General features: G+C 36.0%; 1 protein-coding gene across 5 annotated transcripts; it reads left to right on the forward strand.

Annotated features, from left to right (window-relative positions):
* Positions 1-325: 325 nt before the first annotated feature.
* C9orf72 (C9orf72-SMCR8 complex subunit) lies at positions 326-24,026 on the forward strand. 5 transcript variants are annotated; one of them, XM_055302572.1, is made up of 12 exons: positions 326-391; positions 2,289-2,484; positions 5,160-5,647; positions 6,760-6,819; positions 10,349-10,444; positions 11,176-11,240; positions 13,400-13,472; positions 15,223-15,339; positions 17,678-17,913; positions 20,567-20,624; positions 21,919-22,028; positions 22,163-24,026. In XM_055302572.1, the coding sequence occupies exons 3-12, from the start codon at positions 5,204-5,206 to the stop codon at positions 22,347-22,349; spliced, it is 1,446 nt and encodes a 481-aa protein (XP_055158547.1). In that variant the 5' UTR covers positions 326-391; positions 2,289-2,484; positions 5,160-5,203; the 3' UTR covers positions 22,350-24,026. The 5 variants fall into 5 exon arrangements, with proteins under 5 accessions (XP_055158547.1, XP_055158548.1, XP_055158546.1 ...); XM_055302571.1 differs by lacking the exon at positions 326-391 and adding an exon at positions 924-2,198; XM_055302573.1 differs by lacking the exon at positions 2,289-2,484.
* Positions 24,027-24,504: the final 478 nt, after the last annotated feature.

The raw sequence follows: 24,504 nt of genomic DNA on the forward strand, positions 1-24,504 counted from the left end.
AAGATGGCGCTTGAGGCGTCACCGCCCCCCCCTCCCCCGCTGCCCGGTTCCTTCCCTTTCGGGGGCGGGGTCCAGAGAGAGCAGGAGGCGTGTGCTTAGGAGGTGTGTGCTTTTGTTTTCTTCACCCTTCCTCCCCTGCCCTTGCTCTCACGGTATTCGCCGAAGGTGATGGGCGAAAGAGTGGGTAAAACAGATCCACCAGGGGGGACACCACCGGGGCGTGAAGCGCAGCGGGGGTCGGGAGGCGCGCGAGGGGCCGGGCCTGGGGGGCGGGGCCGGGCCTGGGGGGCGGGGCCGGGCCTGGGGGGCGGGGCCGGGGGCGGGGCGGCGGCCGGGCTGCGGTTGCGGTCCCTGCGCCCGCGGCGGCTGAGTCGCAGGAGGTGGCGAGTGGGTGAGTGCGGAGCCGGCGGGCGGGCGACTGCCCGGGGTCCGGGTCAGGGGCCGCGCGGGGGCGGCGGCGGCGGTTCTCCCCGGGGCGCGGCTCGTCCTCCCAGACGCAAACCCGGCGTCGGGTTTTCCAGCCGGTGGCTAGTGGAGGCGCCTCCATCCGGGCCCCCGGCTCCCCGGCTCCCCGGCGGCGGCGGCGGGGCGGGGGGCCGGGCCTCTGGCCTCGTTCCCGCCCGCAGGCCGCGCGCCGGCCGCTCCCCGGGGACCCGGTGTGCGACCCAGAGGGACCCGTCGGGCCCTCGGCGCCGCGGGTTCGAGGGAAAGCGCCTCGGGCGCTGAGAGGCCCGGCTGTGGGGAAGGCCAGAGGGCGGGCGGTGCGCGGGGAGCCCCAAGTCCGGGCCGGGGAGGCGGCAAAGCGGGGTGGGGCGGCCTGGGGGAGGGAGAGGACGCGCAAGTGGACACAGTTTCAACGCAGGTTCCCAAAGACTGCCGCTTCCCTGTGCGTTGGAGGAGCCACTCCGGACGGAGTTGTGTGCTCCCTCAGTGTGCAGCCGGCGTGCTTGCTTCACAGCGCCGAGGTTACACAGGCTCGCTCAAAGGAAGTGTGACCACTGTGACCTGAGCATCGCTCGGCTGATGCTATCTGCTGCAGAAAGAAGCGCACTGATTACGTGTCTGCTGTGCCCACACGGGGTCTGAGTCACCCCCTACTCCACCAGGCTGCTGTATCCAGGAGACTCACTGGTAGGGAGGTCGTGCACTTGCCCGAGAGAGATGGCCCCTTCGGAGACAGAGAGATTGCCTGGCCCTAGGAAGGCCACAGTGGTTGTGGCCAGTGGGCAGATTCCGATTCAAACCGTTCCCGTCCTTCACCTGTGATGAAAAGCAACACATCTGGCTTTACGTTCAGTCTGCACTTTTGATTCGAAAAATACTGTTTGATACCATCTTTCTCAGACTTTAGAAGACTTTTAACGTAATGGGAACCTTAGAGATGCGAGAAAATGGAAGATTAATCACATGGAGTCAGGATACTTGGAATATAGATGGTGGTGTGTGACAGATACCTTTGGCCAGCACCTCATCCAAACCCTACTGCTCTGGGAAAACCCTAAATCAGTTGGAAAACGCCCCGTGACGACTGCTCTTTATACATCCAAAACAAAAACGAGAGGAATTCTAGACCATATCGCGTGCTCATTGTGCACAGAGCAGCACTGACCTGCTCCAGGAAAGTTACATTAGGTGCTAAAGATTTTTTTTTCCCCCTCTTTATAAAGTTGATAAAATAGTCTCTCTTTGGCTCTGTTAGCAGTCCAAAATTTGCTTTCGGAGAAAGAAGTAAAAACAAAGAACAATGAGGACTCCTGTCCTGCAAGCCTGCCCTTGGGCTCTATGTTAATTAAGTAGTTCTAAGGAGAACAGCCTATTACGTGAGAAACTTGCATCTGTGAGAGATAGCCAGACCTTGATGTAAACTTCATCTCCGAATCTTGCCTGATGAAAATTTAGAAAGTGTTGCAAACAGTCCAGTGTTGATAGTTCACTCTCCTTAAACTTGGCCTGGGCGTCATCTGTTTTTGGAAAGCGGGCTGGCCTAGGACCCTGCTGCTTTTAGGGCTTGGAGAAAATAAACAAAGCGTGGTTACAAGTGTGAGCCTTATGATGGTACAATTCTGAGTTACATACAACAGCAGTGGACCAATCAACTTTCTAAATACCACTGGGAGAAGAGATGGCTGGTTTTTAGCAAAGGTTTAAGAAAAAGCAAAGCTTCCAACCTACTACTCTGCTAACAGTTTTAACAGATGGTAATTAATACAATCTTATGTCTGCATATGTTGGATTATTTTCAGAAAGTTTATCGGTACATCCTCATGAGCCCTATTCTTTGTTTACAGGAGTGGAAAGCCACCGTGTCACCCAATTTGGATCCTGGCTTCCCTCAAAAGACTCTTATGGCTAATGTTTGATAATCTTCTGGAGTAGCCAACTACATGTAGATGTATAGATAAAAGACTGTTGGTTTTCACCCGATTTTTTTTCAGCCACATTTACGTATATGGATTTTCCTCACCAAAGATGATGACTTTACATGTTAGTAAAACTATTTTTACAGCTCTCCTAATTATACTTATCTGTAGCATTTCATTTCTCAAAATTATTAATTTTGGCAGGATTTTAAGCTAAACAATTCAACATGATTCTTGTCCTTTGTTTTCCTTTCTAATGAGAATAGCGATGAGGCTATATGTAATTAATTGTCTGTAGTAGTTTAGTTTTCACAATCAGGTAAAAATTTTCCTGTAATTCAACCAGATTTTGCTCTGGGGCTCTGTTCGGCTTTAGGAAATGCTTTTATTTTCAGTGTAATGATGAAATGTTTGAGTTCAAATATTGTTGTTATGGTTATTCACCTTTTTTATCCAAAAAGGAGGAACAAAAGGAAAATGTTACAATATAATTTTGTGGCTATGTGTTAACTCATCTCCTTGGCCCCCAATTTCCTGTTATTTACTTAATGATGACAATAGCATCATTACAGTTTGAATTCAAATTACATTCCTGTTTTCTATCACTGTAAACTGTTTAAATTGTATCTGAAACAGTGGATATTTTAAGTTAGCTAGACAGTTTATGTCCAGTGTAGTCTTTTAAGACTTACGTTGATAGAACACATTAAAAAGTAAATATTCCCTAAATGAACTACTAAACTAAAAAATACATATGTGAACTGCCTTTATGTTAAGTCATTTCCACACATGCATACTCTAAAGTGTTTTGCCAAGTTCTGTATACCTATTCTTGACATTCATGATAAAAGTGCTCATCTAATACTCTAAAAATAGAAGACACTACTTTTCAGCAGCTTTTGAACTCTCTTGACAAGAGAGTACATTTAAGTAAATGAATTGTAGTTATAGATAAAATGTTACCTCCCAAAGCAATCCTTATGATGAATAGATTCCACAATTTTAGACTTGCTTCAATGTAATTGTTATGGTTCTTTTCACTCTAGGTCTTCCAATACACATATTCATTTTTTTTTTAAGATTTTATTTTTAAGTAATCTACACCCGTCGTGGGGCTCAAACCCACAAGATGAAGAGTCACATGCTCCACTGACTGAGCCAGCCACCTCTCAATTTTAATATTAGGCAAGAATTATTCATTTTACACTGATATCACAGAGTATTATACCTTTAGGGTGTTACATTTCAGTGGGTTAAGATATATAAGAGACTTTGATTCTTACCTGACTCTGTGACTTTGGACTTTTCTCTGGGTCTGTTTTCTCAGTACATTGAAAGGCTTGACCAGTATCCATCCAGTCACTTTACTCTTTAAATGTTGTAAATAAACGAAACTTTTTAGTTGAGCCATTTAGTATAGTATACAGACTCTCTGTAAGGAACTCAGTGTACTGCTACACGGCTTCCTTAAATTTAAGTAGCATATTAAATATATTTATAGTTATCTTGATGTTTCAGTATTATTTTAAACACCGGTATTGGGCTTTAATACCCTGATACCCAGAGAGCTTGAGAATAACAGAGAATAACAGTTGAGAATAACAGAACTGTTTGCTCATTTTTTGTTATGGTTCCAGCTGATTGTTTTTGCAGTCTTTTGTCTCTTTCTCTTTCTCTTTTTCTTTTATCTCCCACCCCATCTTTTTTTTTTTAAGATTTTATTTATTTTTTCATGAGAGAGAGACAGAGACATAGGTAGAGAGAGAAGCAGGCTCTCTGCAGGGAGCCCGATACAGGACTGGATCCCATGACCTGAGCCACAGGCAGATGTTCAACCACTGAGCCACCCAAGCACCCCACCTCTTCCCCCCTTTTAACAGCTTTAAAGTGTTTCTACTAACAGGTGTCTTTACTAGTTTCCTAGGACTGCCGTAACAAAGTACCACAAATTGGGTGAACAAAACAACAATAATTTATTCTTTCACATTTTTGGAAGCTAGAAGTCCAAAATTAGATGTCTGTAGGGACATGCTCCTCTGAAGGCTATATAGGAAGGCTATATAGGAAGAATCTTCCTTGCCTCTCAACTCATAGTAGTTTCCAGCAATCTTTGGCTTTCCTTGGTTTGGAGTCATATCACTCCAGTTCCTACCTCTATGTTTATATAGCCCTGTTTCTCTTTGTACATGTGTCTCTAAATCTTTCTCATAAAGACACCAATCATTGGATTAGGATCCACCCTAATCCAGCATGACCCCATCTTAATTTGATTACACCTACTTTCAAATAAGGTCACATTCACAAATACAGGAGGTTAGGACTTGAACCTGTATTTGGGGAGGTGGAAGACACAGTTCAACCCAAAATGACTGTCTGAGCCTTCCCTTTCCCATTTTGCTCCTCTTTTGTTGTGGTTTAGGAGCCAAATATCCAATCATTAGAATTGCACATAGACTGAATTCCTGAGAACAGTGAGGGTCTATTCTATGAGCTTTAGCATATGATATTTTATATTAATGTTCAAAGACCCCTTTTTTGGAAGATTATTATTTTGGATTTTTAAGTGTATTCCCTGAATATAGGTGACAAGGTACCATGTACCATAAGGTTCTCATCATATTAGCAAGCATTTGATGTGCACCTGCCATGCTAGTCGAATGTCTATCCTAGGGGACGTGCTTCCAAATCTTTTTTTGCCTGAAGAAGAGAAAACCACACAGTTCTAAAGTCATTTGAATTTCTGGTGTATTGCTTGAAAATTGCTGAACCTAATCATTGGTTTTGTATGTTGTTGTTTAGATATCCTGGGACCATTTGGATAGTGTGGTAGTTGGGATGCAGTGATGTCGAATCTCTGTCCACCACCATCTCCAGCTGTTGCCAAGACAGAGATTGCTCTAAGTGGTGAATCACCTTTATTAGCAGCTACCTTTGCTTACTGGGACAATATTCTTGGTCCAAGAGTAAGACACATTTGGGCTCCAAAGACAGAACAGCTACTTCTCAGCGATGGAGAAATAACTTTTCTTGCCAACCACACCTTAAATGGAGAAATCCTCCGAAATGCAGAGAGTGGGGCTATTGATGTGAAGTTTTTTGTCTTGTCTGAAAAAGGAGTGATTATTGTTTCATTAATCTTTGATGGAAACTGGAATGGAGATAGGAGCACGTATGGTTTATCAATTATACTTCCACAGACAGAACTTAGCTTCTACCTTCCACTTCACAGAGTGTGTGTTGATAGATTAACACATATTATCAGGAAAGGAAGGATATGGATGCACAAGGTGAGTGGTTTTGGTACTTATTAATCATGCTAACCTAGCCATTAAAAGATTATCTTCTGTTATATCTAATTTTTAGAAATTATATAGAAGTAATTTCAAACAGTAGCTATTATTTGCATCTGCCCTGTTAGATAGTTCTAATAGTCTAATGTCAGTGATCTTCATCAGAACCCCTAAAGGTAGGAAATGGTAGCTCTATGTTACAAGTAAAACCTAAAGGTTAGAGAAATTAAAAATATTGTAATAAGCTTTTAAAGTCTAGGTTTGTCTTGGGAACCTTTATAAAACTTTCTCTCTTTTTGCATTGCATGACCCTGTTTTTCACTTAATACTGTGTGTAGGTACAAGCAGTTCAAAACAAATGTTTCATAAGCAGTTGGCCATGTAGCCTTTGGTCTCCTTAACTCCTTTGCCAAGTTCTGAAATTTGGAAAATGAGGAGGTTGGACCAAATGGGTTCCAGGAGGTGTTCCTTTTAGTTTTACAGATTGAGCCAGAGGAAATTGCTGTCATCCTCTAACTCCTATAGTTTAATATTTAGTGATTTTTATATTTTCAGATATTTTTGACAGACCTGAAGAACAAATTTAACTCTCCTTTCAGCTTTGCAGTTTTGATACTAGTATGGAAGTCTGTTAAAGTGTTATTCATTTTATAAGTTTTTACCAGATAGTAAAGAGAAATGGTATCTTTGAAAAGAAAGAGTGTTTTATTATGTTTACATATTATGTCTTATTTTAAATGTTTATGAAAATCACTTACAGTCAGGAAGCCCCAGATATATATAACTTAATCTTACTTAATTTGAAAAGTACAAACCATTAGTTTCCTTTGTGAAACTATGCAGATGTTACATTGACTGTTTTCTGATAAATTACCTTTTTTTTTAACTACAGAGAAAAGGATGTTTTTATCTTATTTTGTATTGTTTGTATGTAAGAGAATGGATTTGTTGGGTTAATTTCCTATACTCTCCCTTTTTTTTTCTGCCCTAACGTGGAAAGTATTTTTCCCATGAACTGAATTACACAATATGTCAGCCAATTAACTATACCATGAAAAATAAACAAATATCAATTTTCTTTTAATTTTAATGAATTTTCTCTTGCTCAGGAAAGGCAAGAAAATGTGCAGAAAATAGTCTTAGAAGGCACAGAAAGAATGGAAGATCAGGTAAGATACAGAATGCATACTATCAAACACCACCAAGCTCAGGGCATGCAGCTGTATAAGGCTGTGGGCTATTTTTCTTAAGTCCTTGAAGCCATACTGTTTTGAAAGGGTGGGTATGAAAATGAACAGAGTCTTTATGGAAATATATGGAATAAACTGGATGAAGATTTCCATATTAGACCTGAAGAGTTAAATAAGTGAAGAATAATAGCAATTTTGGTACCTTTTTTTTTCTGTTTGCACAGAATAAGTTTTGAATAACTTGTTTATAGTAAAAATTTTAAGTTTTATATGAGATTGTCTTTAAGGTATTACTTCTCAAACATTTCCCCAGAACTAATTATAACATAGGGAAGTTGAGTATACTCCTAGGGATATCTGGGGATACAGGCACAGTTGTAAGCATAATATTTATTTGAAGTCTCATGTTGTATTTTTAAAACTCATGCAATTTATATCCTATTTTGTATCTATTTAGTGTTAGAATTTGCCAGTGATATCCCTCACCTTCTGGTAATAAGAAGTATCTAGGGAAATACGCCATGGTTATCCTACTGCTTTGAATATTCTTAGGGTAGAGGCAACGGCATTTGAGATGCATAATTGCATGGATATGGCTTCCCTTATGGAAGTTAAATGCAAACCATTTCAGTGCAGGGCAGAGATGTTCTGAAGAGGAATTTCCAAAGGAGAAGGGATTTTTTGCCTTTCCTCTCATTGCCTCTGGCCACTCTCAGTGTTCCTTCTGTTGAGTTCTAGTCTAAGGATGACTGAGTTGTTCTTACTCTGGTTCTCCTTTAGCATGCCTGAGACAAAATAATTTTTTGGGCGCCTGAGTGGCTCAGTTGGTTAAGTGTCTGCCTTGGGCTCAGGTCATGATCTCAGGGTCCTGAGATCACCCACCGTTGGCTACTTCTCCCTCTGCCTGCCCCCACCCCCCACTACCCCCGCTTGTGCTGTCAGATAAATTTTAAAAATAAATTTAAATTAAAAAATTTTTTAAAAAATTTTAAAAATCTGTAAATAATAACTGTTCTAAAAATTTGTGAATACATAGGGACTTGAACCAGGAAAATACAAAACTCTATAAAGTGACTTCCTTTACAAATTGTTATTATACCTGTATTTTTGTAAATAACTTTCTAGGCAAGAGGAGGTAATCCTGGGGAAAGGTCTAACATTTAAAAGAAAATGTTTCCCTTTACCCAGCAAAGCCTGGTTTTTACTTGTTGGTCAATGAGCAGAGTGCCAAGCATTGGGACTTTTACCAACCTCTAGATGTACCTGCTAGTTATGAAGTAGTTAGTAGAGTTACCTCAAGATAAAGAAATTTAAGACCCAATAACATTCTGCATTTCCTGGGAATTTTTTTCAAACCAGAAACCTGTGCTTAAAATGTTTACCACTATTCACTTTTAAGTTTTATTTCTGTTTTAAGGGTTCTTCTTGAAAATGTTAACCTCTTCTGTATATTTAGACCAACTGGAGGTTTTTAAAGGGGAAACATTCTCTTGTAAGAAGTTCAAGTTACAGAAGTCACAAGAGGAAAAGAAACTTGAGGGATTTTCTTTTGAGTTTCTTCTGTTCAGTCTTGTAGGATTTTTTGTTGTCGTTAAGCTTTGAGGAGATAATGATAAATTGTGATAAATATCTGAGATACAGTTTATGGCACTATATATATATGCCTACATCTAAGGGAAGTTATTTTTCTGCAGTTATCCTTTCTGCATAGAAGCTGCCTGATAATAGAATCTTTACAAATCTCACATCATGTGCTTAAAATGACTTTATTTTGAACAAATAAACACTATTTGGGGATTTCACATTAGTCTGGAATTAATCACTGACTTCATTCAGTGCGAGTTTTGGATGCTTATAGCTATCATCTGATAAAATCACTTTACAAGGAAATCACTTTATAGCTAGTCATTATTCTTGTTGAATTGCAAGTGTCGATTGAAACTGTAAACAAGCATTTTAAAACAGTGAGTGGTTATGTTTGGAGGTTACTACAGGATGAATTTTTTTAAATAATAAAACCTTCTATATGATACAAGGAGGCTTATGACTTAGCATAAGATTTCCATAGACAGCATCACATTTAAATTCCCAAGTTTCCAAAAAACTGGATATGATCACTCAGACAATGACTCTGACTGAGATTTAAAGACATGTGAAAAATTTGAATAAAATAGTTTAATGAGAGATGAGTGAGGAAAAAAACTTGTTAGAATGTTTTTAATATGTAATTTTTAAAACATGTTTAGCTAAAAATTAACATACATATGTGACAATTTTATCTCTAAAGTTTACATACTCAAGATGTTTCAAAAATTGGGGGACAGGGGTGATGGTCCTGCTTTGAATATTCTTAGGGTATAGGCATGGTCATCCATCTTTGAGATACTCTATGTTTGTGATGTACTATACTGAATTTTCAGTTTCATTCTAGAAACTACAAATTTCAAAATTATGTTTTTGATGTCTGTTTTATTGACTTCTTAAAACATATGTGGTATTTTGATTTTCATTTGGGTACTAAACCTTACTGTGAATCTACAAGGTGGGTTTTGAGTCAAACTTGACTACTAAGTTGTTTGCTGACTATTTCTCAAGTCTTATGGCTGATTTTCCTCATTTTAAATATAAAATGCATCAATGACCTTTAATTAACAAGTTTTTCATATCTCAAATAAATATCAAAGGAAATCCTTTCTAAATTTGGTATGGTAATTAAATTATTGCATGTAACAGTAGATGATAAGCCAATGATTCCACTCTGACTAAAGAAAATCATTCCTGGAAGAATGAAAATGAGTTTTAAATAATATGTACATCCTTTAGAAACATTCTGGAGGAGTAGACATGTTTGGGGCTGTGTTTTAACAAGTTATTATTTCTTTCAAAGGATGTTATTCCTTGCTTTCAGTTCTTAGTTTTTTATTGCCCCGTTTATCCTATACAGGATTTCCCTGCTAACCAAAAGTAGAGTATTCCTCTAAAATCTTTCATACACTGAAATGGCCATGAAGTATAGAAGCAATTATAATTAATTTGTATGGAAAAGTTTTTGAGTGTTCCCAGACCCAAAAAATAACCTCTCTTAAGCGTCTCTGTCTGATATCTGAAAACACAGTCTACTAAGGGGTGCACAAAATAAATCAAGATAAAGCACAGATGCTCATAGACACAGTCCAAAGCTAAGGTGGCTTGACGCTAAGATGCTGAGTGGAGTCCCGGGAGGCTCAAGGGGTAGGAGCTTGGCTAGGCTAGTCTGGTGCTCAGAGTATGTGCCACCTCCTACAATGGCTCATTCAAAACAAATGCTCAGTGCTGTTTTGGCATTTCACCTTTTTTTTTTTTTTTTTAAAGCAGAAATTCTCTTCAGATTTCTTTTGCTTGCTGGAAACAGATACTAATCAATGTAGGTCTTTCATAAAGCAAAACGGTGTAACTTGAACTTTCAAAAAGAGCAGGGCGTTACCTTCATTGTCAGATTTTCTTCACTTCATTTTGCTTTTTTGTACAGGGTCAGAGTATTATTCCAATGCTTACTGGTGAAGTAATTCCTGTAATGGAACTGCTTTCATCTATGAAATCACACAGCGTTCCTGAAGAAATAGATGTAAGTTATTACTTGTATTATTAAATAGGAATTCCCTTGAGTTATATGACTATTATGTATATTAGTAGCATTCTAATTTTAGTAGTATTCATTTTTTTGTCATGCATACTATTCTCTATTTCATACTAATGAAGTATTAGCCACTTGAGCAAACACAGAAAATCCTGAGTTTTAGAATCAAACAAAGGCTTTTTTTTTATTCGGTCAATGATAGTTGTGACAGAACTACATTTTATTTAGTTTATTTCACCACTTTTGTATTTCTTAGAATTCTACAACTTATAAAAACAATCAGTATTTAATGCAGTACTTTTTGTAACAAAGCAGTATACCAATCAGCGGTGGTTAACACAAGTTTACTTACATTCACTAATCTAGTTTGCTTAATCATTGTTGGCATTTTGAATCACACCCTCTCCTTGTGTAGAGAAATCTTCAGGAAACTATTGTTTCTTTCTGACTTTGTCATTAAGATTTGTCTTCTGACTGACAGCCCAGAAGAGGAAGTTGTTCTTGTAAAAATCATTGCTTAACCTGCCTGACCAGTTTTCACATTTGTTCTGAAATTTTATGGAAGTGCTAGAGATTGTTTTATTGGGATTCTTGATGCTTAGAAATTAGGGCAATGTGTCATATTGAACCTAAAATTCAGAAAACTTGTGTATTTAAGAATGTTATTTCAATGCTTATATTACAGCCAGGATAAATTTTTTTTTTGTGATGCATTTTAGATAGCAGATACAGTTCTCAATGATGATGATATTGGTGACAGCTGTCATGAAGGCTTTCTTCTCAAGTAAGAATTTCATTTCTTTTTGTAAGGGATGGATAAACCAGATAGAAATCTTATGCTCACTATGACACAATTTGGAAGGACAAAAATTAATGAGACTAGCTATCCAAATTATTCTAGGAACAATGTTAAGTATTTAAACTATTACTTAGCTTTGTGTTATTTTTTCATTTATTACATATCTCTGATCCATTTAATGTCACTCTTTTTAATATGTAAAGAAGCTGGGTTTCCATAGTGCCCAGACAAGAAATCTTGGTCTGTTGTTTGGTTCTGGTTTCTTATTTTACTTCTCATCAAAGTTGAAACTAAGAACTGAAAGGGGTTCTTAAACCCATTTCCAGTGTTGGGGCCTTCGCACCAACAATCCTCTAGATACCAAGTGGGTGTCCTACAGTTTAATTCAGTTCTGACACACTCTGCCTAGAGAGTGTCAGATTCCATAGGTTAAGGGTTTAGTCCCACAAGACTGCATCTGTCCCTGCCCCCAGACACCAGTCTGACTGACTTGTAACAGATTGGAGGTTCCACCCACCCACTCCTTGGACATCAGACACCAGTAACAAGTCCAGGTTGTTACCTGGACTTCTTACCAATTGGCTATAAATTAGGTTCCTACGACCCCCTCCTTGGGTTCCATTAATATGCTAGAGCAACTCACGGAACTCAAACATTTTATTTACGTGATTACCAGTTAATATAAAGGATAGGCTCTAAGATACTGATGAACATCTAGATGGAAGAGATGCATAAGACAAAGTCTGGGGAAAAGGTGAAGGGCTTCCATACTGTCTCGAAGGATACTACTTTCCCCAGATCTCCAGGTGTTCACTAACCTGGAAGCTCTCCAAACCCTTTCCTTTTGGGTTTTCATGGAGGCTTCATTCATTCCATAGACATGATTGATTGATTGATTGATTGATTGATTGATTAAATCATTGACCACTGGTGATAACCTCCAGCCCCTCACCCCTCCCCAGAGGTCAGGGGGGAGGAACTGAAAGTTCTTACCCTTACCATGTGGTTGGCTTCATTGGCAGTCAGCCCCTATCCTTAGATGCTTTCCAGAAGTCACCTCATTAACCTAACAAAAAGCATCTCATTTCCTACACTTAGAAAATTCCAAGGGTTTTGGAAACTGTTAGCCAAGAACTACGGATGAAGACCAAATATATATTTCTTAAAATCACAATATCACAGAACCTTTACAAATTAACTTACATTGTGGAGGGACTTAAGTTATTTAGGCCTACAAAAGAAAATTATTTGTATTTTTACTGATCCTTTCCATCTTACAGCAAATTTTAGTATTTAAGAGTGTGGGCTCTAAAACCAGACTTACTGGGTTATTGCTATTTGAACCTGAGCAAGATACCTAAAGTCCCTGTGCCCCCATTTCCTCATCTGTAAAATAGGAATAAAAATAGTACCTACTTCATATGATTTGTTATAAGAATTGAGTAAGATAAGTCATATTAAGCACTTAAAACAGTGCCTGGTACATATAAGCACATAATAGCTGACATTTTCTATTTCTATTTCTTCGAAGGAAAATGTAATAACAGTAAAAACAACCAATATTTATCAGGTGCCTGCAAGTTAGTCCCTATACTAAGTGCTCTCTCTGCACGTATAATCTCATTTTCTACCTTAGTGTTTCTTTACAATTGCAGATTATCATGAAATTTCATTTTTTTTTTCAATGAGAAGTGAAAGGATAAGGTATTTGCTTTTTATGTCCATAGTCTTTTCCTCAGAGAATATCAGAGGTGGGAGTGTTTTTAACTGAGAAGCCTTACATAGCTTGACTCAGAAGCACTTTAGTGCTGATTCTGCTCACTGTCAGCCATTCATCATTATTTTTAACCCCATTTGACTTTAAATAAATCACTTAACCTCTCCACACCTCAGTTTCTTTCATTATAAAATAGTAATATTTTACTAACTGGGTTTTAAGTTCAAATGGGAGAATCTCTGAAAGGCCTGAGGCGAATGTAAAGTACTAGGAGAGATAAGAGATGGCAAGGCATTGTTCTTACAGTTTTGGCACTCATCATGTAAAATTACTCTAAATTGTTTGAAGTTCACTTACCCTTTTTTTGTTTTAGTCTGTGACATTGTTTTACAGGCAGTGTTTTTCATCTTTTTTGTTCATCTTGCAGTGCCATCAGCTCACACTTGCAAACTTGTGGCTGTTCTGTCGTAGTAGGCAGCAGTGCAGAGAAAGTAAATAAGGTAATTTATTCTAATCCAGTCTAATCTGACTTCTTAACACTCTAATATATCAGGGGCTGTAATTTAAAAGTTAGGTTGCAGTCAAGATGATCTAATAGTATAAGGAGGTAATATAATCTGGCCAAATTACTATGACACCCTGGAACAAGTAGACTGCTTAAATAGGAAATCATTTATCCATTTCATTTTGATAACTCATAAGTATTACACAGTTACCAGCATTGTATAAATGCTTTTGAGAATTTCATAAAATAATTAGATATTTTTCAAAAATACTTATCTTCTATTCTCTGACATCGCTTTTAGTAAACATGAAGATAATAACCATGTACTTTTGATACTGATTCCAAAGAAATGTTATCTGATTATTCATCTTGATTTCTTATATTGCTTTCCCTCCTGAATCTTTTTTAGGGACCTCTTGTTTTTGAGTGGTCTGTGGATGTTATGTTTTATTTAGTAACATTTGTGACCACTTTCTTCAGTGCCACATGAGTTAACAAAGAATTAGCAAAGTTCTCTTTCCAAGCATCAGGCAAAAAAATAAGGGATTTTGCACTTTTCGTTACTGTTATGTAGAAGGAGATGTTTCACATATCTATCCATTTAAGCAAACCTGATTTTTCTTTTTATGTTTTACACAGAAAATATGTTAGGAATGATTATTTCCTTAACAAATATATTTGTAGTTTTTTTTCTCTAATAAGTTACCCTGTATGCTTGCATGACCCTTAATTTACCAGAATTATATTTTTGTGTACATCCATTTATGAGAGGTTAGTATACTTCTTACTATATTGATTTAGCAATTTATTATTACATTTGTTATCCCAAGAAGGTAGGTTTCCATCTCTGTCACCCAGAGCCTTCAGATTTCACGGAAGGACCGCCCAGTAGCTTTTTGGAAGGAGAAGGCTCTGTTGTCAGGGCTCTGTGTTTTTAAAACGCTTTTTTCATCCCACATCCGCTTCTGGCAAAATCAGTTCTCTTTTATTTTTTTAATATGAAAAAGGTTGCCATTACTCTGTATTGAAAGCCACTACTTTAATGTAAAAACTCTCTGAATATTGTCTGAATTCCAACATCCTTACATGGCTTTTTACTTTTCCTAACAGAGCTATAGACCAAATCCTGTTAGAATCATAGATTTAAAAAAAAAAAAAAAAAAGAATCATAAATTTCTAAGCCCCAATGTCTTACTTATTTAAAATCAAATTTGATAGAATTAATTCTCATTCTATTGAAGGATTTGGACACTCCTAACATTCATTATAATGGGATTTCACATGTAGAACTATTCAACAGAAACCATAATTCTGCCTAATATAACTACATTTAGTTTTCTTGTCCAGAACTGTTTTTACTTATTTGAAAAATAGTTGCTGCTGGGTGGGGATACAGTCAATAATTATATTAAGTCATTAGTTCTTGCTGAAATACGAGTTCTGTGGACAAATATGTTGGATAAAGTATGCATTTTGTATCAGTCACCTGGAAGGTTACAATATGGATTCGAATGCTAAAGGTTTTGAGGTATCATACAGTACATTTCTCAAACTTACTTGATCACAGAATTCCTATTTTAAGCAACAACTGTCCCATGGACCCCTGGCAAGTGACTAAGGAATACTTTTTTTCAGGATGTACTTTATTCACAATAATGGTTGAAGTTTCTATTCAGATTTCTTTGATAAGCAAACCAGTGGGCTTTTAATTTCCTATTTTAATGCTAAAATATTTTCTTTTACAGATAGTGAGAACATTATGCCTTTTTCTGACTCCAGCAGAGAGAAAATGTTCCAGATTATGTGAAGCCGAATCATCATTTAAATATGAGTCAGGGCTCTTTGTACAAGGCCTACTAAAGGTATAGTTTCCATTTGTCACAAGTGAAAGCAACTTTTAAAAATCATTTTTGGTACTCTTTATAAATACATTTTGAATATTAGCACGTAGTGCACCTCATGTTTATATGCCAAGGAGCTGACCTATACACAAGTCTGAACATAGAGAATATGTGTTACAGATTTTTAGTTAGTATGAGTGAAACATCACAGAATATCTTTCTGTGTTTTTCTCTTTGGTTTCCTATAGCTTCCTTGCCTGGCCTCAGGATTATTTGTTTTTTAATATGTGCTTGAGTCAAGTTTGCACATCTAAAAAGGGTACTTTTTTTTCTTTTACTGAAAAGGATTTGAATTTTTGTTAGCATTTTTTGTTTATGTAATGTACTCATTATTGAAAAAAAAATTTTTTAACTGCTTCCTGTCTTCAGAAAGTATATATAGAATGTGAACGATTCATATATATATTCACATATATGTATTTTTATTTTTATTTTATTTTTTTATATATGTATTTTTAAATTACATTTTTCTTTACTTGGGCCTGTTCTCTTTTTTCTTTTTTTTTCTTTTTTTTTTTAATTCCAATATAGTTAACATGGAACATTATTATATTAGTTTCAAGTGTACAATGTAGTGCTCCAACAATTCTGTACATTACTCAAGGCTCATCATAATTAATATGCTCTTTAATCCTCATCCCCACAAATAACCATCAGTTTGTTCTCTGTAGTTAAGAGGCTGTTTTTAGGTTTGTCTGGATTTTTTGTTGTTGTTCATTTATTTTGTTTCTTAAATTTCACATATGGGTGAAATATGATATTTGTCTTTCTCTGACTGAGTCCACTTTTCAAGGAATAAAGCAGATAAATATAAGTTAGCAATTATTTTCAATAATTACGGGAAGACAGTTATTTTACTGAATGTGTTGCTGATATTTCAATTATAGTCCAAGGTATGAGAAAGTATATTTCCTAATGGTTATGTGATTCATAGTGAATGCTTTCTTGGGGATTTACATAATAAAATGAAAGAAAACATACTAAAAATTGTTGTAAATAAAAATTATGTTCAGCTGGGCAACCCCAGTGGCTCAGTGGTTTAGCGCTGCCTTCAGCCCAGGGCCTGATCCTGGAGATCCAGGATCGAGTCCCACATCGGGCTCCCTGCATGGAGCCTGCTTCTCCTTCTGCCTGTGTCTCTGCCTCTCTCTCTCTCTCTCTCTCTGTGTCTTTCATGAAGAAATAAATAAAATAAAATCTTTAAAAAAAAATTATGTTCAGCTTTTGCATTTTCAATAGTGTGCATGCTCTGAGCTCAGAATGATATTTAAATACAGAAACTACTTACGGGAAACACATTTCTATTTTGAATTGCACAAATCTGAAATTTAGAATTTCTTTTTTATCAAAGACATAATAAAGTGCTTAGTACTTTTATTTCCTCAGCACCCTCTCATTTAATTAATTATGTAATTTTATCCCTGAAAGGGACCTATACCAGATGCACAGAGGAAAGCTTGAAACTATAATTTAATGAAAAAAATCTGTTAACAGTTTTCTGTACATATATAAATTGTTAAGCCTTTCAGAAAATACTTTGACGTTGCATATCAGGAGCCTTGAAAATGTTCAAAGACTTAACCTACTCTTTCTACTTCTAGAAATCCATCCTAGGGAAACAATTATATAAGGAGAGAGATTACTTATAAAGGTGTTTATGACAGCATTGTAAGAGTAAAAAATTGGAAATATCCTCGATATTATATTCGTAACCTATACTACAATGCTTCGTACACAGTAGATACTTCTTACATGGTATTTACCCAATTGACAATACCTGGAAAGAAGTACATTGTTTACTTATAAAAATACATATTCAATGAGATTTAAAAGAACATGTGAATAATCAATAAGAAAATAAAAAGTTCCCCATAATCTCCTAATCCAATGAATAACCTGTTAAAATTTGGCATATATCTTTCTTGTCTTTTTATTCTTCTGTGTGTATCTTTTACATAGTTCCCTGTCCCCTCTGCATATTTTAACCTCCATTTTCCACAATATCTTATGAACATCTTTCTATATCAACACATAAACTTCAAATTAATTTTTAGTACGTAAATAAAAAAACATTTTTATTTCATCACTTCTCTTTTTGGATACTTCACTTATTTTTTAGCATTTTACTATTAAAACCAGTGCGGTAGTGCACTCATCACTAAAACTTTGCACACGATAATGACTAATGTCTTAGGATAAACTTATAGAGATGGATTTGTGAAAGCCAGTTTTTCTAATTAAAAAATAATCCTTCATATCTTTTGGCATATAAGAACAAATTTTCTTTTCATTTTGACAGGATTCAACTGGAAGCTTTGTGCTCCCCTTCCGGCAAGTCATGTATGCTCCCTACCCCACCACACACATAGATGTGGACGTCAATACTGTCAAGCAGATGCCACCATGTCACGAACATATTTATAATCAGCGTAGATACATGAGATCCGAGCTCACAGCATTCTGGAGAGCCACTTCAGAAGAAGACATGGCTCAGGATACTATCATCTGCACAGACGAAAGCTTCACTCCAGATTTGTATGTAATGATATTGTTGTTAAACAGTATTATGAAGTTGTATCTTTTATGAGTAAAAACGAAACAAATCTGTGAAAGGAAGGAAATATTACTAAGAATTGTGCTTGAAAAAAAAAAAAAGAATTGTGCTTGAAGAAACAATTTGGCTAATCATGCCCTTTTTTTCCTTCAATGTCTACTTTTCTTAATATAACTATGTTTTGCATAGATGGGTTAGATTAGTCCCTTAAAGTAAATATTTAAGTATTTATTTAACAAATGTACATTGAGGTCCTAGGCACAGTAATTGGTGCTAAGGTTGGGCTCTCTATAAAGAGACCCAACCCTTATATTGCTTACAATCTAGTGTATAAGAGTCATTAAAAGACTTCTTAGCTAGGGGATCCCTGGGTAGCTCAGCGGTTTAGAGCCTGCCTTCGGCCCAGGGCATCATCCTGGAGTCCTGGGATCGAGTCCCGCATCGGGCTCCCTGCATGGAGCCTGCTTCTCCCTCTGCCTGTGTCTCTGCCTCTTTCTCTCTCTCTTTCTCTCTCTCTCTGTCTCGTGAATAAATAAATAAAATCTTAAAAAAAGAGGATAAAAATCTTATAAAAAAAAAAAAAGACTTCTTAGCTAAACCAAAGAAGTAATTCTAAGTCTTTTTTTCTTAATGTATGATAAATTATTGAAAGTAGACCCAATTAGAGGGGGAAAAATGATAAATCTGAATTTTAAAACCCTAAGAAAACTTAAGTTCTAAATCAGGAGAGGAAATGCCGTATACTATTATGGTTCTCTTTAATCAATTTAAAGTGCCTGGCACATATAATGTGTTCAATAAATGTTAACTGTGATAATCCGTGTTTGTATAAAGCAGCAGTAAAATTGGAGCAAGCAACCCTGCCCTGTATTTCTAAGAAACATTTTGAGCTGAGATAGCAGACATGTGGAGCACTAAGAGTCACACAGAAAACGTTGAATAAAAAAAGAACAGCATGTCCAAGGTATCCCTAGCTGCATGTATCTCTTAGTACAGAAAGATGGCATCACTGGGACCCATCTTTTTCCAGCTATCCACTGTTTTTGTGGATTCCTTAGAAAGTTTAAAGGGAATTGCTTTAGAAAATGAATTGGTCAAAATCAGAATTCCAAGTGACCAAGTTTTCAAGTATTGGTAATTGTGGTACATGTAGGAATTCTCAAAACTAATCTGTGCTTTCAAGCATTTTCCTCTTTCCTGAAGTGTTTAGTATTTTCTATTTTTGGTTACTTCAGAGCTCTTTTTTGGGAAATTTAGTGAACTTTAGAATGAATATACCGCCTAGTAATTTTATTCTTATTTTTTGAGTGGAGGTATGTGTATTCTTTTAACATTTCTTGCTCATTTTAGCTAGTTATGTTTAATTGCTTCATTGGTTTGACAGACTTTGATCAGCTATAACAAGTCTTATCTTACTGGTGTTAAAAAAAAATAACATCATGAGTTTTTAAAATTTGTTCACAACTCTTAAGTAAATTTTCTGAACATGAAATTGTCCAAAAGAAATATTTTCTACCATTAGAGTGTATATTAACTTTTATATATTACAGATATATTTTACTTTTTAGTTTTCTTTAAGCAATATTATTTATTTTTAAGATACTTATAACTTTTAAAAATTCACTTACTGCCACTCTGTGGAAAATGAGTCACTGGAAATAATACTTATTTTTAACAATGCTTCATCTGATTCACCTATGATTGAGATACTCAGTGAAACATATATTTTCAGAACACTAGATTTAATAGTCTTATTCTCTCTCCACAGCCAGAAAAGGGGTGCTGCCAGCCAGTAATCATGCAGTGATAACTTTTTTTTCCTTCCAAGTTTCTTTCTTTTGTAATTTGGTGCACCCATTTCCTAAAGTAGGGAATTTTAGGTACTTCCCTATTTCTCTCTGCACACACCCCTCTTTATTTGTCTTTCTTGTCAGTTCAGTGATGATCCCTACTATTTTCAGTGAAAAATTGCTTACCTTATGGCTTCTTAGGGTTACATTAGCTCGAGTATACATTCTGTCTTCTTAGTCTGATCATTGCCAAGGTAGGTAACACTTTTCTAAGTAGTAGGTTCGTGTTACTTGCTTAGTGATAGGTTTGTTGATGCAGCTCAGTGGTCAAGGTGTTCTTTAATCCCACTTGAACGTTTCACAGCATTTACTCTTTCACCTTTTTCTTTCTGGACAGGTTATTACAAGTTACTATAACATAAAGTTAACCTTTCATTTTGTTTTAGGTTTTTGTGGTTGTAGTATGTGTTTATTTTTCTTGCTGTTTTATTTTTTTTGAGAAGGCAGGAATTGATGATCATGTTTATTAATTCCCTAAGGCTCTCAGCATTTTTTTTATAAGGTGAGGGTACAAAAATAGATTGATAAGGAGTTAAATGCCCTTCTTGGGACTACTTACATCCTTAAGAAAAAAATAATTGCATAGTGGCTTGACAAACTACTAATATACAGATAGATGTATCTTTGAGTTAAAATGAATATAGTTTTTTTATCTCCAAATATATATATAATTTTTATAAATGTGTTTATACATAATATTCCATTTCTAAGAATTTAATTTATTAGCTGGAGTGAGAGATTTTGGAAGGTATCCATTTCAACATTTGGACTATTTTCTTCATAGGAATATTTTTCAAGATGTCTTACACAGAGACACTCTAGTAAAAGCCTTCCTGGATCAGGTAAATGTTAAGCCTAAGATTGTCAAAATGAATGTTATGGTATGTTGTCTTTTTTAATGTATACTACATTGCCTGTGCTATATATGTAATATCATAGAACTAAGTCGTTATTTTTTTTAAGTCATTATCTTTTTGTAATGTTTCAGGTCTTTCTAAAATGTCTACACGGTATTTCTTTTGATTGTTAATGGGCGTTAGCCTGTATATTAACAATTAAAGATGCAATATGTCCCAGTTCAAATAATAAATGTTTTAATTCCAACCACAAACCTATAACTCAAGGTGTTGTCTTTTGGGGAGGGGAGGATATTTTTTTATTTGCCTTAATTGAGCCAAAATGTCTTTAAAACTTGTATACTTCTAAAATAATAACATCTTTATTGTCTCATTCTTCTGAAAAATACCTGATTAGTTAACATTGAGGAAAACTATAGATTATATGGGACTTGTTTCTTAATATAACAGAGCTTTGTCATAATATCATTTTGGGAATCAGGCCCGGAAACAGTGTCATAGGGATAGCTTTGAAATTATGAGGTCCTTAGATTGACTCAGAATTTTAGATACAGGTCTATGTGGTCTGTGACATAGTGCATAGTTCAAGGGTAATTAATAATCATGCAACTAATTCGATATTTCTCAAGCTGAATAAAATCATTCTACCACTACCCATGTATCCTCACCCCTCAACAGTAGAGAGAAAAAAATATCTCAAAACCATAGTCTGTAAGCATGGCTCGACTTCTGAGAGCTTCAATTTTGTTTGGAAATGTGGGCAGGAAAAATTAAGTAATATAAGTGGAAGTAAATTACATCATGATTCCTTTTTTCTTCTTAAGATTTTTATTTATTTATTTGAGAGAGGGCACACACATAAGCCAGAGGAGGGGCAAAGGGAAAAGCAGACTCCCCCCTGAGCAGGGAGCCCGACATGTAGCTGGATTCTAGGACCCTGGGATCATGACCTTAGCTAACTGACAACTGCTTACCTGACTGACTGAGCCACCCAGGAGCCCCTACATCATGATTCTTAACAATAAAGTAAATAGGGATGTATTCTGTGGTAGAATGGAAAAGTTGAGCTCATTTTCAAAGATAAAATAGAAGACTTCAGAAAAGCATGATTGCCTCTAGACTCAGTACTTCTGGTCTGTTAGACGCATCAGTGGCAATGGTTATGGAGAACTGCTCTAAAGTGTGTTACCTTTCAGACATTGTCAACACAGTGATAGAAACATGCTGTATAAGAAGAATTGGAGCAAATTATTTATTAAAATGCTTCATTTTCCTGTAGGTCTTTCATTTGAAACCTGGTTTATCTCTCAGGAGTACTTTCCTTGCACAGTTTCTACTCGTCCTTCACAGAAAAGCCTTGACCCTGATAAAATATATAGAAGATGATACGTAAGTAACACCATATGAAATAAAAAAAACCTTTGTGCATTATTAATGTTTTGTTTTGTTCCTTTGGGACATTGTCTATATCTTTATATGTATTTGTATATAAAAGTTTTTTTTTTTTTCTTCATTATTTATAGGCAAAAAGGGAAAAAGCCCTTTAAATCTCTACGGAACCTGAAGATAGACCTTGATTTAACAGCAGAGGGCGACCTTAACATAATAATGGCTCTAGCTGAGAAAATTAAACCAGGCCTACACTCCTTTATCTTCGGAAGACCTCTCTATACTAGTGTACAGGAACGAGATGTTCTAATGACTTTTTAAATGTGTAACTTGTCATTAATATTTCATCACAATCATGATTGCTGCCAAAGTAGCTTGGCAGTGTGGGAAACATCATTCCTGCAGGTCGTGTCCTAGTCTACTTGGCAATGCAGTTAAAATTAGTTACACTACAGTTGTCACCAGTCTGTAGGAGGACGTCAGGCTCATCGTTACAATGGGTGCATCTTTTCCTAGATATGCTGTCTTGGGATACAAACTTAGGTTTACAATTATAGTAAATGTTACTGCTATCTTTTAAAAATATAATAATGGAATATAAACTTGACCACAACTACTGTTTCTTGAAACTTAGAATTCATGGTTTACATGTATCAAAGTGAAATCTGAGTTAGTTTTCACTGGTATAATACTAACTGACTTTTCATCTCTTGATATTCCTTGGTATGTAAGATTACTGAAATACTATATAATCACCTGAAAATTAGAGCATTTGAATCATTTCAGTTCCACAAAAGGAAGTTGGCTTGAACATAGGTTAAATTTTAGAAAGAATATATTGATCAAGCAGATGTATAATTCAAATTAATTATTAGATCCTACTTTATAGATTTGATAGTCCGTAGAGTTTAATCTGTGTAAAAACATCACGCAGCATGTGTAGTCCTGATTATGGCGAAACCACAGTTGGGTGTGTTTGTGTGTGTTTGTGTGTTGAACTATGTCAAAGAAAATAGAGGAAATTGGGTTTTATGTTTTAATGGTTATTGCCAACTATTTAAATTACTTTTTATTATTTTTGAGCCAAATTGAAATGTATACCTCCTGTGCCTTTTTTTTTTTTTCTTGAAAAATATAATGACTTGGAAGAAGTTCAGATTACACTAGTCAGTCATTTTTATCTTGTTTTCCTCTTGTAGAGTCTCACCCTGATTTGGCAATTGTGACTCCAAGATTATGAAATGCAATAGAAAATATACTAACTAGTAAGATCTTTTCTCAAGAACAGAGAATAGTAGCTAGTCCTTTTCCTTCTTATGTTTCTGCCCATAATTTTGAAGTTGTTGGCAGGTCTCTTTCCTGAATCTTGTGAGGAAAGCAGGAGAAACTTGACTGATGTGCTATTTTACTAGGTGCTACTTTGGCAGAACTAAGTGGTCAATTTCTTTTGTTTCCTTAATGTGTTTGGACCATTTTGCTAGCTGTAAGATGACTGATAAATGTAAGTCTGTGCTAGAATGGTTTTGACATAATAGTATACACAAGCATAAAAATATTCTTATTTAAAACTGTGGAAGTTACAAAAAAGGGAAAAATATTTATAAGAAAGGGATAAAAGTGATAGAGCCACTCTGCTCTTGCTCACCAAATTAAACCAAAACAAACATGTTCTTTTCTGAAAGGTCCTAATTGCCTTTCACATCACTGATCAGAAAGGTATAGAATCTTCATATAGACATAAATGAAACCGGATGACTGGTGCTCCGTGGCTCAGTCATGAAACAATTTACAGATACCACCTTCTTGTACCCCTTACTCAGTGCTTTCTATGTGAGGTTATTAAAGAGTGCTGACCGATTATTTTCTTTTGCTGGTTTATTGTACTGTTAAATAGAATGCAAGTTGTACAGTGAAATAAGTTATTAAAGCATGTGTAAATACTATTGTATATTTTTTCTCCTATATGGAGAATTTTGAATAAAATAGCCTTAAAATGTTGTCTCTTAGCAATTATTTGTTCAGAAAAGCAGTGTTATGATAATGAAAGCGTGACAGTTTATGTTTTATCAAAACTCTTGTTTTCGTTTTTGAAAGAAAATGAAGGTTCTTTATAACACTGGAATCTTTTATTTATAATGCTGGTTTTTATTTTTTTAACTTAGTGTTTAACTCACAGGGTTACAATTTGATTTTTAAATTTCTGTATTAATATTTCAAATGTACAAGCTAATGCTTGGGTAAATTTTTTTTAAAATTTCTGTTATAAAATATTACTATAAGCTGAAGATATTTCTTTCAGATATATAGTACAGGTGTCCAAAATCAAAGTGCAAGGAATCTAAACCTTGTAATCTGGAAAACAAATAAGATTGACATTTTTACTCCAGGAAAAGAAAAATGTAATTCGTAAATACAATAGTTGAGATGAAAGGTTTCTTTATTTTTTTTTTTTAAGATTTTTATTTATTTATTCATG

The sequence above is a fragment of the Nyctereutes procyonoides genome, unplaced genomic scaffold (assembly GCF_905146905.1).
Source record: "Nyctereutes procyonoides isolate TBG_1078 unplaced genomic scaffold, NYPRO_anot_genome, whole genome shotgun sequence".
Taxonomy (NCBI): Eukaryota; Metazoa; Chordata; class Mammalia; order Carnivora; family Canidae; genus Nyctereutes; species Nyctereutes procyonoides.

Bases quoted from the DNA above. Each gene is read 5' to 3' on its own strand.
- C9orf72 (XM_055302572.1), top strand. From the start codon at position 5,204: ATGTCGAATCTCTGTCCACCACCATCTCCAGCTGTTGCCAAGACAGAG. The intron at 6,820-10,348 runs GTAAGATACAGA...TTTTTTGTACAG, and splicing joins CAGAAAGAATGGAAGATCAG to GGTCAGAGTATTATTCCAAT. The intron at 13,473-15,222 runs GTAATTTATTCT...TTTCTTTTACAG, and splicing joins GTGCAGAGAAAGTAAATAAG to ATAGTGAGAACATTATGCCT.